At 42.6% G+C, this 18844-nt stretch overlaps 1 protein-coding gene across 2 annotated transcripts in view; it reads left to right on the forward strand.

Annotated features, from left to right (window-relative positions):
* LOC131139204 (ephrin type-A receptor 6-like) overlaps positions 1-18844 on the forward strand; it is a 61589-nt gene that overhangs the window by 40540 nt on the left and 2205 nt on the right. Inside the window, exons 9-17 of one of the 2 annotated variants that reach the window (XM_058088551.2) lie at positions 11539-11663; positions 13385-13547; positions 14440-14545; positions 16426-16496; positions 17298-17423; positions 17945-18130; positions 18195-18256; positions 18343-18558; positions 18630-18797. In XM_058088551.2, coding sequence (XP_057944534.2) covers positions 11539-11663; positions 13385-13547; positions 14440-14545; positions 16426-16496; positions 17298-17423; positions 17945-18130; positions 18195-18256; positions 18343-18558; positions 18630-18797 — 1223 coding nt within the window. The remainder of the gene's footprint in view (positions 1-11538; positions 11664-13384; positions 13548-14439; positions 14546-16425; positions 16497-17297; positions 17424-17944; positions 18131-18194; positions 18257-18342; positions 18559-18629; positions 18798-18844) is intronic. The other variant, XM_058088552.2, reaches the window with a different exon arrangement.

Here is an 18844-nt window from a genome sequence, read left to right on the forward strand (position 1 = left end):
AAACCCGCACAGGGCGTGACAGTACACCCCCCTCAAGGACGGATCCCAGACGTCCAAAACGGTTCTCAGTCAAAGGGATATGGGTGGTGGGGGGACCGGAGGTGGGTCGCCGACGGGACCCTTCAGGGGGCCGGCCATGGCGGCAGGCCCGGCGGAGCCAGCAAGACCCCTCCACGTGACGGAGGGAATGGTTGGGTCGGTAAACAACCTCCGGGGGGCGCCCTGACGCGGAGACGGCGAGGAAGCAGGCGTCCGGCCCTGACGCGGAGACGGCGAGGAAGCAGGCGTCCGGCCCTGACGCGGAGACGGCGAGGAAGCAGGCGTCCGGCCCTGACGCGGAGACGGCGAGGAAGCAGGCGTCCGGCCCTGACGCGGAGACGGCGAAGAAGCAGGCGTCCGGCCCTGACGCGGAGACGGCGAAGAAGCAGGCGTCCAGCCCTGACGCGGAGACGGCGAAGAAGCAGGCGTCCGGCCCTGACGCGGAGACGGCGAAGAAGCAGGCGTCCGGCCCTGACGCGGAGACGGCGAGGAAGCAGGCGTCCGGCCCTGACGCGGAGACGGCGAGGAAGCAGGCGTCCGGCCCTGACGCGGAGACGGCGAGGAAGCAGGCGTCCGGCCCTGACGCGGAGACGGCGAGGAAGCAGGCGTCCGGCCCTGACGCGGAGACGGCGAGGAAGCAGGCGTCCGGCCCTGACGCGGAGACGGCGAGGAAGCAGGCGTCCGGCCCTGACGCGGAGACGGCGAAGAAGCAGGCGTCCGGCCCTGACGCGGAGACGGCGAAGAAGCAGGCGTCCGGCCCTGACGCGGAGACGGCGAAGAAGCAGGCGTCCGGCCCTGACGCGGAGACGGCGAAGAAGCAGGCGTCCGGCCCTGACGCGTAGACGGCGAGGAAGCAGGCGTCCGGCCCTGACGCGGAGACGGCGAGGAAGCAGGCGTACTAGCCCCCCCTCTCGAAGGCGAATCCCAGACGCCGTCATCAGAGGGAGCCGAAACCAGGGAAGGGAGGAGGGAGGCTTGGAGGAGGGTCACTGGCTCCTCCAGGTCAGCAGTCCCGGCCGCAGCCACTTGTTTGGGCTTGAAGCTGCGCGGCTTGGGCACGGGCGGGATCAGGGATGCCACACAGCTTGGCACGGGAGCCGGGTCTTGGGAACCCCTAGGGCTGCGCGGCTTGGGCACAGGCGGAATCCGGGATGCCACGCAGCTTGGCACGGGAGCCGAGTTTTGGGAACCCCAGGGGCTGCGCGGCTTGGGCACAGGCGGAATCCGGGATGCCACGCAGCTTGGCACGGGAGCCGGGTCTTGGAAACACCTGGGGCTGCGTGGCTTAGGGACTGGAGGAATCTGTGGAGTCACGCAGCTTGGCATGGGAGCCGGGTCTTGAGAACACCTGGGGCTGCGTGGCTTGGGCACTGAAGGAATCTGAGAGGCCACGCAGCTTGGCACGGGAGCCGGGTCTTGGAAACACTTGAAGCTGCGTGGCTTGGGGACTGGAGGAATCTGTGATGCCACGCAGCTTGGCATGGGAGCCGGGTCTTGGAAACCCCTGGGGCTGCGTGGCTTGGGAACTGGAGGAATCTGAGAGGCCACGCAGCTTGGCACGGGAGCCGGGTCTTGGAAACACCTAGGGCTGCGTGGCTTGGGCACTGGAGGAATCCGGGGCGCCTCGCCACTTGGCACGGGAGCCGTCGGGGAATGCACGACGGGCTGCGACTCGGCAACAGCGAGAGGGTTGAGCTGTGCCGTGGCGTGACATGGCAAGGCGGAAGAGGGCGGCCACACCTCTTGGCGACGTGCCGTGCGCTGGCGACGCCGCCGGGTCGGAGGGTGTGCAGCGGGTACTGGGAACACTGAAGTCATGGGCACTAACGTGCAGTCCGGCCCCCATACCATAGCCTCCAGCTCCTCCGGCGTGTACATCGCACACGCCTGCTCCAACGCCTTGAAAAACTGCCGGGTCCACTCGTCGAACTCGAGATCACCGTCGGGCTCGTCGAAGCCGGCAGGGCAGGAGGGCGGGTGCACCTTGGCTTTGCATGGAGGAGAGAACGAGCGTGGCTTCGCCTTCCGGAGCCGCGGCTTGCGTCGGCGTCGCAGCCGGTCTGGAGTGTCGTCGGTGAGTCCGGGATAAAACCACGCCATTGAAGCGAGCGTGTCGCCCAGCCTGCGCACCATTTCCTCCAGTTCCCATGGCGGTCTCGCCATCTCCTCCTCTTCCAAGGCTTTGAGAAGCTGCCAGGTCCGAAAATCACTCTCCGCGAGGTCGTCGTCATATGGTGGGATCATTCTGTCACGACGCGGCATGTCGATGTTGCGGTGCGACCCCAGGATGCAGAGAGCAGGACCAAATGCCGGTAAATAATATTTATTTTTAGCATTAATTGCAGCAGCAGGAAAATAAGGCAACACAACTTGCTGACGGACAAACCAACAATGATCCCACAAAGGGAGAAGCGCACACCTGAACTAAATAAGCAGACAAATTAGGGACAGGTGTGGGTAACCCTAGCAACAAAGGCAGACGAGGCAAAAGAGGAAATCAGTGTTCAAAAGGGAAACCAAAGCCCAAACGGGGAACATAAACAAACTGTCACGCACAAACCCGCACAGGGCGTGACAAAATTACCACTGGGTGGGGTGCGCCAACACCGTCACCCTGCGCACCACAAAATTAGAGCGCTATTTGTCACAGCAAGTCTTCCAGGTCCTGAAGCAGCAAAACAGGCCCAGACCATCATACTACCACCACCGTATTTTACTGTAATATGGTGTTCTTTTACTGAAATGCTTTTACGCCAGATGTATTGGGACACACATCTTCCAAAATTTTAACTTTTGTATAGTCAGACCACAGAGTATTTTCCCAAAGGTTTTGTAGATCATCAAGATGTTTTCTGGGCTAATTGAGACAATCCTAAATGTTCTTTTTGTTCAGCAGTGGTTTTCGTCTTGGAACTCTGCCATGCAGGCCATTTTCCTATAGTGGAGTCATGATCATTGACCTGAGGCAAGTGAGGCCTGTAGTTCTTTGGCTGTTGCTGTGGCTTTTTTTTGTGGCTTCTTGGATGAAGATGGATCACTGCGCTCTTAAGGGAATTTTGGTTGGCTGGCCAAGTGTGATAAACATGCAAAAAAAAGTGAAACATGCTTTTTGACAGTCATTTCAGTATTGGTTATTGTGCTAAAAGTCTGCAAAGAATTTGAGAATAATGCCTGAAATACATTAAAACTTTGGAAGATATAATTAACTGGAATTCAGAGGTTTTGAATATGATATTTCATATTCCATAAATATTTGTAGATTAGTTTTCATCATTCATTCATTCATTCATTCATTTTTTACCGCTTATCCTCACGAGGGTCACGGGGAGTGCTGGAGCCTATCCCAGCTGTCTTCGAGCGAGAGGCGGGGTACACCCCGGACTGGTCGCCAGCCAATCACAGGGCTAGTTTTTATCAGTTTTACTAATTTTTCAGCTAATTCAAGATTTTAACAAAAACACGCATGGCTCTGGTCCATTGGTTTTTAATTTGTTGTTTTAAAACTGTGCAACATATTTATGAGTTAGTAGTTTCCCAAACAGCAATGTTCTGCTCATGGGTTGTCATCATTTGAAAACCAAATGTCAGGTATGTGTGTCACAAGCCATCCTGAGGCCACCAGACTGACAGGAGGAAGTTTGGGATGCAAACTAATCTCTGGAGAGGAGGAGAAGCGGCCTGGGGGGATGTTCCTATTGGGATGCTGAGAAAGGATTAACTTGTCAAACTGCCTCTGCTCAATTGACATACTGTACACACACATACACACACACAGATTCAGGCATTCATATAAGCAAGCTAAGGAAGCGTTTCTTCCACCACCTACATCCTTGCATATCTGGTAAGACAGCAACCTAAATGCTGTCTTTATTAGCATACAGTACACTGTATAGTAGTGCTTACTACACGATTTTTGTAGTATGAGTGATCCTTTTATTCACTGGGTGTAATTAGGAAAATTGTTTATTAGATAGAGAAATGCTTCATTCCATTAATGAGGATTGAGGAAATGAAGAGAGGCTGATTAGATGAGCGATTCAATGTGTAATTTATATTTAAATGTAACAGTGAAGTGATGTGGATTGCTTTGTCTTATTAATTAAGTGCTTCCAACGTGAAGGAGTTTTGACACTGATGATGATGTCAAAGGAAACAAGAGGTAGGGGTATATTTATGAGAAAGGAACTTGTGATCGAAGGAGAAAGGCAGGAGTGAAGTGTCTGCAGGGGGTGGAGGCCAGCCACAGATTACACTGACAGGGAACACCTGATTTGCTGGCAGGCTTGTGTGCCAGGCTGTGATTGAAAAAAATTTGGTGATAGGAGGCGATGATAAAACTTACCTTTCGTTGAGGTAGTGTCCATTTTAGCACTGTTTTTTGTAATTTTAGAATGATTTTTTTTTCGTTGTCAAATAAAATAGAACTGTATAAGTAAGACATGAATAACAGCATTAAAAATTCAAACAAAACAAGGTTTTCCATGCAGAGTGATGCAATGTTAACCCTCCAAAGTCTCATAAATTCAAACATTTCACCGTATGGAGACATCACAAAATGTTCATTTTTGTTTATCAAGTTAAGGCTAAATACGTCACTGTAAACAAATTACTGTACGTCCAATGTGTCCATATCTAGTGTGAACACCATTGTTATCAAGCAGTGCCTTAATTCTCTCGGGCATAGAATTCACCAGATCTGCACATGCTGTATTTGGAATCCTTTTTCAGTCCTCTATGCTGGCGGATGTTTGGTAGCATGCGCCCATCTATTTCCACTCCAGGATGCTCCACAGGGCCAGACAGTGGACAAGTGGTTAGCATGTTTGCCACACAGTCAGATGGGAACACCTGGGTTTGAATGTTCTCCACGTGCGTGTGTGGGTTTTCACCTGGTACTCCTCCCACATTCCAAAAACATGCTAGGTTAATTGGCGACTCCAAATTATCCATAGGTATGAATGTGAGTGTGAATGGTTGTTTGTCTATATGTGTGCTGTGATTGGCTGGCGACCCCTGCAATCCTAATGAGGATAAATGGCATCGAAAATGTATGGATGGATGCCACAATTGCTCAATTGGGTTCAGGTCTAGAAGAGACAAACTTGGCCACTCCATCATCTTCACCTAAGCATGTACAACATGTACTCAACATGCAGTTTGACTCTTGAATATGATTATGCATTTTCCTGCTTTCAGATTCAGGTTCAGTCTGTACAGAACATTACTAAATAAATAGATATCAGATATTGCATATACATATATATGATATACACATGCCTCACAGCTAGGAGATTCAAGTTTAATTCCAGCTTTGGTCATCTCTGTGTGGAGTTTACATGTTCTCCCCGTGCATGCGACGGTTTTCTCCGGGTACTCCGGTTTCCTCCCACATTCCAAAAACATGCTAGGTTAATTGGCAACTCCAAATTGTCCATAGGTATGAATGTGAGTGTGAATGGTTGTTTGTCTATATGTGCCCTGTTATTGGCTGGCGACCAGTCCAGGGTGTACCCCCGGCTCTCGCCCGAAGACAGCTGGGATAGGCTCCAGCAAAGAGAAGAAAACACGGAATTAGAGAAAAACATATTTGACTTGACTGTATGGTCAAGAGAACATACAGTGGTGTGAAAAATTGCTTTTCCCCTTCCTGATTTCTTTTTATTTGGGCTTGCTTATCACATTTTAATGTTTCATATCACATTAGTCAATGACAACACAACTGAACACAACATGCAGTTTTTAAATGAAACTTCTTATCATTAAGGAAGAAATAAAATCCAAACCTACATGTCCTGTGTGAAAAAGGGATTCTGACCTGAATTCTATTGCGATGCTGTCACATGACCTTAACAAGGTGGCGCAAATCCTCCAATGTGACTGAATTACAACAATTCTGCAAAGATGAGTGTGCCAAAATTCCTCCACAGTGCTGTAAGCGACTCATTGCAAGTTATTGTCAACACTTGATTGCACTTGATTTTTGTTGAGTACAACTATTTGAAGGGCTAAAAAAATGTGACAGAAGAATAGACTGGGAAAAAGTCAATGGTGCTTTTTGAAGATAAGAATACCTCCATGACCCTAGTGAGGATAAGCGGCATTGAAAATGGATGGCCCCGCCAGTTATTAGGTTTAGGGAGCAATCACTTTTTCACACAGGTCTATGTAAGTTTAGATTTTTTTGTATATATAGCAATATATCTATATCACTTTTATGGATGACAGGTTGTTTTGACCTGCGCAGTATAAGAAAAAGTGAGACACTCGCTACAGGCTGCGTGTTGCAATAGTACAAGTCACAGGTGATCAGCTTTTGTGATTGGTGTTGAAAGGCACAGATTGATCACGTGTTTTTCACAGAAACACGACAATTCTGATCGGTGGCCGATTGATCGGAGCACACCTATTTTATACCTTTCATGACTTTTGGCCACGAAAACACACAGGTACCATTTCACAGGGCATAATAGTTTAATAATAAATTAAAAACAGTCCATGGTAAAAAGCAGAATAAAAAAAAAGGAGCCCAAGACAGTTTGACAAGTGTATTGATTCCAGAGCGGTGATCTGTCTGCTCTGACTTTCCTATGTGGTCAGCATACAAATAATGTAGATGTATGCTGTGCAGTTTCCACACGCAGGTTAAGTGCATGAGCTGGAAAGTCTGAGTGAAGGCAACAAAGAAAAAAAAATGCATACATAGACACATTGTTATGCTACAAGCCTATTTGAAATCTGCCGTTTTTTTTATTTCTCTTTGTTTATCAGAGTGGTGATTTGTGATACTCTATCACTTGCATTAGTGTTAAGAAGGGGGCACAGGACAATCACTTGAATGCACCAACAATGAACTGCACTCTGGTGTAAATATATTGGTGTTATTGCTCAGTGGCGCTTTATTCAACCCTCAAATTTCACTGCACTGTGAAAAGGCGCACAGGAGCAAAGTGATTCTTTGTCAGGATTTGCGCAATTGTGTACCTCAAATATTTTAACAACCAAACAGAATAGGATTACTGTACTTTAATAAATAAATAAAAAATCATATTATATTTATAATGACGGGTGCTTTGTGGCCCAATGGACTTTCTTCCATAAACTATAAAAGGATGTGTCAACATGAACCTCAAACTACTGAAAATGAGGTCTGATGTTTCTCTGTCCTCAATGTATCCTTCGTGTGTGTAACTGCACTGCAGGGAAACTAAGACAGATACTCATCCCAGGTGGGAACTACAACCCATACATGTGATGTAAAGTGGACCTTTGTCATTCATTCATTCAACATTCATTGATTCATTTTCTACCGCTTTTTCCTCACAAGGGTCGCGGGGGTGCTGGAGCCTATCCCAGCTGTCTTCGGGCGAGAGGCGGGGTACACCCTGGACTGGTCGCCAGCCAATCACAGGGCACATATAGACAAACAGCCATTCACACTCACATTCATACCTATGGACAATTTGGAGTCACCAATTAACCTAGCATGTTTTTGGAATGTGGGAGGAAACCGGAGTACCCGGAGAAAACCCACGCATGCACGGGGAGAACATGCAAACTCCACACAGAGATGCCCGAGGGTCTCCTAGCTGTGAGGTCTGCGCGCTAACCACTAGACCGCCGTGCCACCCTAATCAGGTCATGTTTTTATTATTATTTATACTCAGTTTAATGTGATGTCTTTACTCAGGGGATTCATTTTTTCTTCTGCTTTTTCTCAAGTGGGCTTCCTTCTGCTTTCTTCCACCTTCCTTTGGGAATAAGGACAGCATCTATTTATATGCTTAGATGCTGTAGAGATCCATTCTCATGGGACGTCTTCCCAGCTCTCCCAGCTCCCCCCCTCTGTTCTTCCTCTTTTGCCACCTCCTGTCCTTTCTATATTTCCCTTATATCTACTGTAACTATGTACTGTTCAGTTGGAGGTTCAAGTGTTTTCTTTTTTCATTTTGCCAGAAATCAAGCTATATAATTTACTCTGGGGCTTCTTTGCTAGAATATTTGTAGTTTATGAAGAACAGTTATAACAACAATAGCAGAACACTCGGTAGAGAGCTGCATATGATGCTGACCTCTTGCATATATCAGATAGTTTCATACCTTGCCACATAGTGCTTCACATTCGACGGTTTATAAAAGTTAGTCATTTTAAAAATATGGATATTGCATATTGCAAACATATATACAGAAAATGCATTCAAACACTCAATGAATGATATGTAGTATTCTATACTGATCAGTAGGTGTCAGTAATGTTACTGTAACGTTCAGTGAGACACACTAATAACAGACTTGATCGCCAGAACAACTGTCTTGGATTGCAGGTTTGAATGATCTCACAACAGGTCCAATAATCCCTAATAAAAACACTTTACTGTAACTGCTGTAACCCATGCAATACTAAAACTCAACCCTGAACCCCTAATGTCATTTCCTGTCCGCCCGCCTGAGAGCTTCCCTGGGGAACATATTTATAGCAACACACACAAGCGTGAGTTTTACTGTAGTAGCTTATTTAATAATTATGGCTATTATGTTTGGTAATATGGGTAAATGTGACAGTGTTAGTTAATGCCTAAATGGCTCTAGTAATGTTAAAAAATGTATTTACAAGGTTGTAAACAGGTTTTCCACACTGTAATTATGACAATATAATATTTTTATTATAATATATTATAATGCATTCAGTAAGAATTTAATGAGTATTATGAAAAAAAATTGAAAAATACTATTTTCTAACAAATGCACATGCCCTTCTCACGGAACTTTAATGCTCCACACATCAAATGCAAGTGCAGCTCTATCCATGCATGGTAATACATACATAGCAGTTCTCTGCAATGAAAGATCCCCTCCAGTAATGTGGATCTGGCAGAGATTCTCCTCCACTAAGTTATGCATTTTTATCAAGCTAGTCACACAGAAAATCATCCTAGTTCCATATAACCGGGATGGGTGCTTCACCGCCAAACGACATGCATACTGTAGTAAAATGCTATGTGTCGTATTCATAAGGATGAAGATTTTGTTCCAAAGATAATTGACTGAAATGTGCATGTGATGCAAGAGGTTACTGTACATGTTCTTTCTATGCCTGTGTGGGTTCTGTGTAGGCCAGTGGAGGTCCTTGCTCTTATCCTTTGTCAGCCCACCTTCCAGAGACTTATAGGTATGGTTATGGTTATCATTATTTTTTAATTTGTTTGGAACACATACAGTAAGTTACACCTGAGTACATCACATGTCCAAAAAGGAGTAGGAAGAAAAAAGGATTATAGTATTTAATCCTACCCCTCATCCGTTTCACATCAGTTAAAATTCATTTGTTCACCTCCTGTTTTCAAAATACAGACTTTGATGATTGTGAATACATACGGAAGGATAGACATCTAGATGAGCACAATACAGAGAAAATTACTTCCTGCCAGCGTTCGTCGTCTCTCCTCAGCATGCAACTATGATGATTTGGCTCCATCTTTGCACTTGCCTGCAGCAGGCTGCTGTTTTCGTAGATGAAATGATCACATCCAATCCTGCACGGCATCAAATTGAACACCAATCTAAAATCTGTTCTAATTAGCAACTGATAGAAATAGAGGAGTATTTAGTGTTGCAGCTATTTCCCTCAGGATGTGATTGGAATAAAAAAAAACATCTAACAAAGAGACAATTAGACTCAGCATATGGATCGAGAAACAATGAATGAGAAGCTCCATTAGGCTTGAAAGTGTAACTAAGTTTTCCACGTAAGTAAGTTGCTTGGTTTAATGTAGTTGTTGTAATGCATCTTCTTTTACATGTAAGGAGCCAAAGAGGGATTTATATGTCATCATTACATATACTCACTATATAATCATTATGCTGGTTTGGATGTTATTGCAATTGTGCTGTTTTACTTGTTTCAACTGCGTCTAAAATGGCCTGAAATGTCAGTTGCCGAAGAGACAAAAAAACGTCTCTACTGACACAAGATTTAAAAATCTTCTCTATTTCACAAGCCGCGCAGACATGACATTTGAGCCATTAATAACTGCATTAAAAGCGACTCGATTGATATTGGCACAACATGTCTAGTGCCACCTTCCGCTACAAAAGGAATAGTGTGTGTTAAAAATACAAAATACAAGACATCAGCAAATGTGTGTGATGTGGCCTTGCAAAATTGCTTAATAGACAACGCAGTTCAATTACTGGATGCTGTTATTTCTCAGTCCTGTATTGTTAATGACGTATTTGTCATGACTCATTTTGTCTCGCTATCAATTTAATTAACTACATTTGTCAAATACTGTATTCATTATAAAGGCTCATACTGTATGACCCATGGAAAGTGTTTATAGTTGCAGTTAAAGTATTTTAATGTATTATGCACTGGATAGATGTTGGACAAAGCAATGTATACAATGTATTTTCTCACTTTGGCTGTGAGTTTTGCATCAGTCAGCAATGAAACTCCTACATTCCGTGCACACCTTCCCCTCTGCTGGATTTTGCTTTAAAAATAGCTGCAATGGTGGAACTGCTGAACTGTGAAGCATCGTGTCGGGTTGAGTTTCCGCTAGAAAATCTTGGTTTCATGACAAGATGTGAAAGTAGCGTTTGCATCCCTATGCCCCCGACTTACTGTGACGCACCACCTCTCTGAAGTGCTGCATTCTGGCCTTTGATTTTGGTCTTTTAGCGCCTCTACCTAGCAGATGATGATGATGATGATGATGATGATGACTGTATAAAGATGTCACTCCAGGCGTGAATTTGTATTGAGAGCAGCTCGCTTAATAAGACAGAGTGTGGATCTTTTAGTTTGCCTCTGTTTAAATGAGGGGTTTATAAATAATTGATAGTAAATATTGAATATCAGTGAAGCGTGTTTGCCTCACTCCTGTAGTCTTAGTGTCATAAATTCATACAGAAGATAAACATCAACAATGGCAGTTGAAACAGGTATACTTTACAAAATGATCCATACCCAAATGACTGCTCTTTAAATGTAAATGTATCCTATAGAGTGAATCCTCCTAGCTGAGACTAAGCTATTGCATTTGTTATCTTCACCAAGGTGACTAAGGGTTAATGTTATGTACGCATGTGCCAGAGGCCCTTTCTTCAAGGTGTGTGTTTGTGTGTGTTTTATTTTCCATTTGGACTTCTGAAAACTTTTCTCATGTCGTCTGAAGATAGTTCAGACTGTTTTTTTTTTTTAAAGCACATCTCTCAACTGTTTGGAATCACTTTTGAGTTCATTTCAAGAGTAAATAATGTCTGATGCTGACTTCAGTCATTCTTTTTCTTTAGATTTATTCTTTATACTTTTCTGCCAATATTCACAATTTCCTTCAAAGGAGCATACATACATGCATGCATGCATTTGAGCTATCTTGACTCAAGTCAACCCGCATGCTTAATGATTTGGATTTAAAATTATTTTACACTAAACCTAACAATAACAGATTCATATTTCATAGATTTTTCTGTTGTCGTTGTGCTCCATGGGTCCTTTAGGTCCTGCTCTTGTGGGTGTCATCAGGAAGGATTGGGCCACTGATAACAGTATCTCCCTCTCCTGGACGGAAGAGGAACATCCGCCCTTAGACATTGTGGACTATGAAGTCAAATACTACGAGAAGGTATTAAATAATCGTTTTTTGTTGATCAAAATTAAATGTAATCTGTAATATTTATAAACTATTTATTTCAATATTGCAATTAAGTATACATACATCTGAATTAAATAAAAACAAGTGCAACTTTTAATTTCAGGAACTGAAAACTATTTAGGGCGGCAAGTGGATAGCGTGCAGATCTCACAGCTGTGAGACCAGGGTTCAATTCCACCCTCGGCCATCTCTGTGTAGAGTTTGCATGTTCTCCCCGTGCATGCGTGAGTTTTCTCCGGGTACTCCGGTTTCCTCCCACATTCCAAAAACATGCTAGGTTAATTGGCGACTCCAAATTGTCCATACGTATGGATGTGAGTGTGAATGGTTGTTTGTCTATATGTGCCCTGTGATTGGCTGGCGAAAAGTCCAGGATGTACCCCGTCTCTCGCCCGAAGACAGCTGGGATAGGCTCCAGCACCCCCGCGACCCTTGTGAGGAAAAAGCGGTAGAAAATGAATGAATGAATGAATGAAAACTATTTAAAAGTTCAGGAAGCCTTTTGCTGTCGATTACCTCACAGCCTTTCACAATACAGTCGTCCCTTGCTACTTAGCGCTTCGAATTTCACAGCTTCATTCTATCATGGTTTTTAAAAAATGTGCAAATTAAAAAAATGCTAGCTGGCTGGGATAGGATGGGTCCGTGTTGCTTGATAGATCTTGTTCGGACAGAAAGAAAGGACACAGATAGGGAGCTACACGCATAATAAGGATGATGAAAGGATCTGTCTATAGTGTCCCAGGAACCACTATACATTCTTCACATAGACTGAATCACCAACACGTGGTGCTTTGCTTGGGCATGCCATTTCTATTTAGGATGTATGGTAACCATGACGGTGTATGAAAACTGAGACATATTTTTGTCAATAATTTTTGTTCAAAATTGAGCCAAGTCAAGTTAATCACAAAAACAAGCAGGGCAACAGTGGACATCAAGAACCCTACAAAAATTGGGTCGTACAAAAAACTAAGTTACACTGTATACAAATATACATATATATGTTTCATGAGCAAACAAATGTACTATTATTAAAAATGCTGAATTAAATTACTGAAATTGGCTGCACAGTGAAGGAGTGTTAGCGTGCAGGCGACACAGCTTGGAGACCCGTGTTTGATTCCATCGTCTGGCATCTCTGTGTGGAGTTTGCATGTTCTCACCATGCATACATGGGTTTTCTCCGCCTACCCGCCTCCCACCCGAAGACAGCTGGGATAGGCTCCAGCACGCCCGTGACTCTCACGAGGATAAGCAGTAGAAAATGAATGAATGAATTAATTTTTGTTTAAAATTGAGTCAATGTCAAGTTAATCACAGTTACTATTACTAATACTTTTACAAATTTTACTTTTTTTTTACTATTACTAATACTTTACTATTAATAGTTACTATTAATAGTTACTATTAATAGTTACTATTAATAGTTACTATTAATAGTTATACTATTACTATTAATGTTACTATTATTATTAAATTAAGAATACAATTATTGAAATATTATCATTGAATATATATAATACAGGGGATCCCCACATATTTGCATCGATTATTAGTACAGCGTAAACAGTAATTTGTACAAATAATTTTAATAATTTAGAATAAATAACAATAATTTAAGTTTTGGTTTTGGCTTTCCATTATGTGCGTTAATTATTTCCACGCTGGCATCATTATTTTTTTTTTAGGAACAAGATCAGCTGAGCTACTCGTCGACAAGGACCAACAATCCCAGTGTTGTAGTATCGGGCCTCAGACCCTCAACTGTCTATGTGTTCCATGTACGTGCTCGAACAACAGCTGGCTACACTGCATACAGTTCCAACTTTGAGTTCTCTACAGCAGCTGAAGGTATGATCAGCAACCATGTAAAGTGACTGAGGATAATAAATCCTGATTATTTTCTATGGATCAGTGAAACGCATCAGTACTTCCTCAAGCATGATCTATTTCTTTAGAGGTTATATAAGCGCTTTGTTCAATTCAGGCTGGGCAGCTATGCATATTATTGTTTTTATGCTCATATAACACGCTGCTGATTGGAAATCTACTTGCTGCAGGATACACACAAAACTTTGCCATACATATTTAACACTCACAACACACATTTGGGCGGCACGGCGGTCGAGTGGTTAGCGCTCAGGCCTCACAGCTAGGAGACCAGGCTTCGATTCCACCCTCGGCCATCTCTGTGTGGAGTTTGCATGTTCTCCCCGTGCACTCCCGACATTCCAAAAACATGCTAGGTTAATTGGCGACTCCAAATTGTCCATAGGTATGAATGTGAGTGTGAATGGTTGTTTGTCTATATGTGCCCTGTGATTGCCTGGCCACCAGTCCAGGGTGTACCCGGCCTCTCGCCTGAAGACAGCTGGGGTAGGCTCCAGCACCCCCGCAACCCTTGTTAGGAAAAGCGGTTGAAAATGAATGAATGAACACACATTTGCCACAACATTACATACACTAACTACATAATACTTAATACTTACTACGTATTGTAATGATCCATTTTGATTTTGCTTTTTTCATTTATTATCTGTTTATTGGTGTGGTTGCAGTTTGCAGTGCACTGTACCATACTGACTTATTTTACTAATTGCTCCTATCATGAAAGATAACATCAATCTTATACATTTGAATAGTAAATAAATACTGCTTTAAATAACAACAAAGCAAAAATGTCTCTGACAGTATTAATGAAAACTATCTCCTTGTGTTCTGATGTACTGAACTTTTTTTTCAGCACCTGACGTCGCTGATCAGGGTCAAGTGCTGGTTGTTGTCACGGCATCTGTTGGTGGCTTCTCACTGTTGGTCATCCTTACGCTCTTCCTCCTGATAACTGGACGGTGAAGCCTTCTTGCACACACACACATACACACACACACACACACGGACGCACATCCAGAAGGCTGCTAATGGACTCTTTTTTTGGCCACCAAGCAGAGACTCTTATTTTCCAAATGGCTGACCAAATTTTCTGCTTAATTACACAGCATGTAATTCACAAACCAGCCATTTGATCCATTCCATTAGCTCCCTCTGGTTAACTCATATTTTTGACACCCATGAGCTTCTGGTTCAATTTTTTTTTCATGAACAGCATTTCATAGGAAAATAGAAAAATTACCAAGAGACCCTTTTGTTTACACTTGAAGGTGATTGTGGTGTTATCAGGGGTGGCATTTCCCTTAAAGGGGGCCTATTAAGGGGGCTTTGCCCACTTTTCTGACCTATAAATGTAGTTAGAATGTTGTATTCTCATGTTAAACGATGCCAAAGTTTCAGGTAATGAGGTTTGCGCATTTGGAAGTGAGCCCTAAAAGAAATTCCGGATGGTTCAAAAAGCTCGATTTCAAAAGGCGTGGTAAAACCATTCCTTTGTGATGTCACAGAGGGGCGGACTTCCTTATATAGAAACTCTCTGCCCTCCCCCAAGCGCTCCGCTGTTTACCTGCTAGCAATTCCTTGAAAGTGAACGCCACATTTGTATACAATTCCCAAGTTTTTTACACATTGGTAGTCCCGCAAAATACATTACGCTGTAGAAAACCTAACGCTAAAATGCTAAAGCTACTTACCATTGAGAGGTGTCTTGAAGTAACCACTTTTCTTGAGAAACTTTTATTGTGTGTATATAGCTGCTCTATAGGAGTCCACAGCTCAATACAAAGGGCTCAGAAATGAACATAATATGTCCCCTTTAAACTTAACTCATTGCAAACAGTAACAGTATCATGGAAGTTCTAATAGTAATAGTAGTTTAGAACGGTTGATTCAGGTCCAAAATAAAAAATATATTTCATCTATGTAGACTATAGGGCTGTGCAACTAATGATTATTTTAATAACCAATTTTACATTTTTTGTATTAATCAATAACAGATATTTTAAATTTCCACCTCTTTATCCAGAAACAGAAGATTTTCACTGACAAACCAAATAAGTGCAAATATCTTGTTTTGGATAGAACACAAAGATAATAGGGACTGTATGTTTTCATTGATGACTAAGGAAATGTAAAAATATTCACTATTGAGAGGCTGAAATCAGAGGATATTTACATATTTAAATAAAAAAATGATGAATCGATTACCAAAATAGTTGCCAATTAATTGAGTAATGTGTTAATCAATGATTAATCGTTGCAGCCCTAATATACAGAACGTCATGTGTTTGTTGAAAATGTGTGTTATTTCACCTTGCCTTGTGTTATTATTATGCTGAGATGTTCTTTTTCATGCCAACAGCTCATTTCAACAAGAAACCACTGAAACGAACACATTTTATATCGATTTTAGTGACTTCAGAGTTTGATTTGTAGGTTGAGAGTTAATTTTCTTTGGTAATAAATGTACAGTTTCTGCATTCTTGTTCTGACGGTCCCTCTGCATAGTGGCAAAAGCCTTTATTAATGCCTGGCAATAATACGAATTTGCAGTTCTTGCATGATTCGAAATATAATTTCTCGTGTCTTGTAGATTATTCAACTGTAATCGACTATCAGTTTAGTTTTGAATGTTGAAAGAATGATGTTACAATGTTGGATATGCCTGTATTGAGAAACAGTATGAATTTTTTTTGACAGTCAAAATCTAGAAAATAATGAAAATGCAATAGCAAAGACCGCTAAACTGTAGCAACTAGATCCATACCTAGTTTATACACTTCCAGGAAATCAACCGGCAGAAATTGGTCAGTATTTAGTAAATGAGTGTTCATCTTCACAGGTGTCAGGGATATATCAAAGCCAGGATGAAGTCAGAGGAGAAGAGGAGGACACGCTTCCGTAGTGGACATGGTAATATTATGTTTCGGCATGTAGGTCATACATTCAGGGGATCGGGAAGACCTGGGAGTTTGCATGTTCTCCCAGTGCGTGCATGGGTTTTCTCTGAGTATTCCGGTTTCCTCCCACATTCCCAAAACTTGCTAGGTTAATTGGTGACTCCGTAGTTATGAATGTGAATGGTTGTTTGTCTATATGTGCCCTGTGATTGGCTGGTGACCAGTCCAGTGTGTAACCCGCCTCTCGCTCGAAGCCCGCTGGGATAGGCTCCAGCACAGAGGTCAAAGGTTAAAATAAATGCCTCCAGTGAAGTACTAAATTTTTGTTTTTACCCATGCACTAGCCAAAGTATCTTCTTGAAACTATTATTGAGTAAAGCGACAACTGACAATATTACAGTGAGTTTCAATTTCTATCATTGGTTCTATTGAGCATGCATACTGTTAACTGCTGCAGGGATTCCAACTGCAGACTGAAGCCTGACAGGCTCCACTGTTAGATGTTGCCATTTTTTAATGCATTCATTCGACTGTCAGTGTTTCCACTCATCATTCACTGCACTTCTTAAATACAACAAAAACACTTTGCAATACAAAAGGGGTCGATTAACCACATCACCATCATTTAGTAGTCAAACTAGAAGCTTCACCTGTTTAACAGCGCACTAAATAATTCAGATGGGCAAGGTCAAACACACATATATATATATATATATATATATATATATATATATATATATATATATATATATATACATACCTATACATTTTAAGCTTTAAGCAAAGTTGTATGTTGTCTTTCTTCTCTAACCAGTTCCATTCTCTGGGATAAAGACTTATGTGGACCCAGACACTTATGAAGACCCCACTCAGGCTGTGGAGGAATTTGCAAAAGAGATAGACCCCTCATCTATATGCATCGACAGGGTTATTGGCACAGGTGAATATAAATATTGTTAACAAATGTTTGCTACACTACTCCACAATTGACCAAATAATACTGTATGACACTTCAGAAATCCAGTAATGCAAAGGTGCTTTATTTTTCGTATTTATATTTACACAAATAGATAATTTTGTTTTAAATCTGAAGTTTTAAATTTCACATTACGCTAAGTAGTAAACTATGTTTAAAAGATAATATACCGATTCTAATTATTATGTTATTATGTTTCTGTAAATCTAGCGCCATCTTCTGGACACAGTTTGTAAATGTCTTTTTAACTTGACACTTGAGTCCTTCACTGCTGTATTTAGTTGTGTGAATGAATCAACTGTCAGTAGTAGTAAGCCACAGTTCACACCTTCAAATCAACAATGAAATTAATTGATGTAATTGGCATGTTACATGTTGCTGCAGCCTTTTACTACCAGCAGGAAGTTTTAATAATATTGTAAGCATGGAATCGAATTACACTGCAAACAATGGCTGGTTATGTTCATATATGTGCTCCATTACAGGGGAATTTGGTGAGGTTTGTAGTGGTCGTTTGCGCATACCTGGAAGGCTGGACATTGCTGTAGCAATAAAAACTCTTAAAGGCGGCTACATGGACCAGCAGAGGAGAGACTTTTTGCGTGAAGCATCAATCATGGGGCAGTTTAACAGCCCCAACATCATCAGACTGGAGGGAGTGGTCACGAAGAGTAAGCTATATGTGTTGTGTGAGTGTTCTTCTGCTACCTTCACTCACTTCCTGTGTTTCCTCAGGCAGGCCTGTGATGATAGTGGTGGAGTACATGGCAAATGGAGCGCTTGATTCTTTCCTACGGGTTTGAACATATTACCAAATCATATACAGCATATGCACGTTTGTGCTATTTCCTTTTAAATAACTTTTTTTTATATCCATCTCCAGACACGTGATGGCCAGTTCACGGTGCTCCAGCTTGTTGGTATGATGCGTGGCGTGGCAGTGGGCATGGCCTATCTTTCAGAGATGGGTTACGTTCACAGAGACCTAGCGGCTCGTAACATCTTGGTAGATGAAAACCTGGTGTGTAAGGTGTCTGACTTTGGCATGTCCAGAGTGATGGAAGAAGACACGGAGGCAACATATACTGCTACAGTGAATGTGGGTTTTAATTGAGGTTGTTGTAGGATATCGAGCTGATCTCAAGTTCTGCATCCTTAAAGATGATTCAGTTTTACTTTGACCATCAGGGAGGAAAGATACCAATACGCTGGACAGCGCCAGAGGCGATAGCGTATGGAAAGTTCTCCTCAGCCAGTGATGTTTGGAGTTATGGTATTGTCATGTGGGAAGTGATGTCATACGGCGAGAGGCCTTACTGGGAGATGTCCAATCAAGATGTAAGATATGGAAACTAGATGGACAGTTGTTGTTAAGCCACAGCATT

Source organism: Doryrhamphus excisus, linkage group LG13 (assembly GCF_037039965.1).
Source record: "Doryrhamphus excisus strain RoL-2023G ecotype Guam linkage group LG13, RoL_Dexc_Guam_v1.1, whole genome shotgun sequence".
NCBI classification, from domain to species: domain Eukaryota; kingdom Metazoa; phylum Chordata; class Actinopteri; order Syngnathiformes; family Syngnathidae; genus Doryrhamphus; species Doryrhamphus excisus.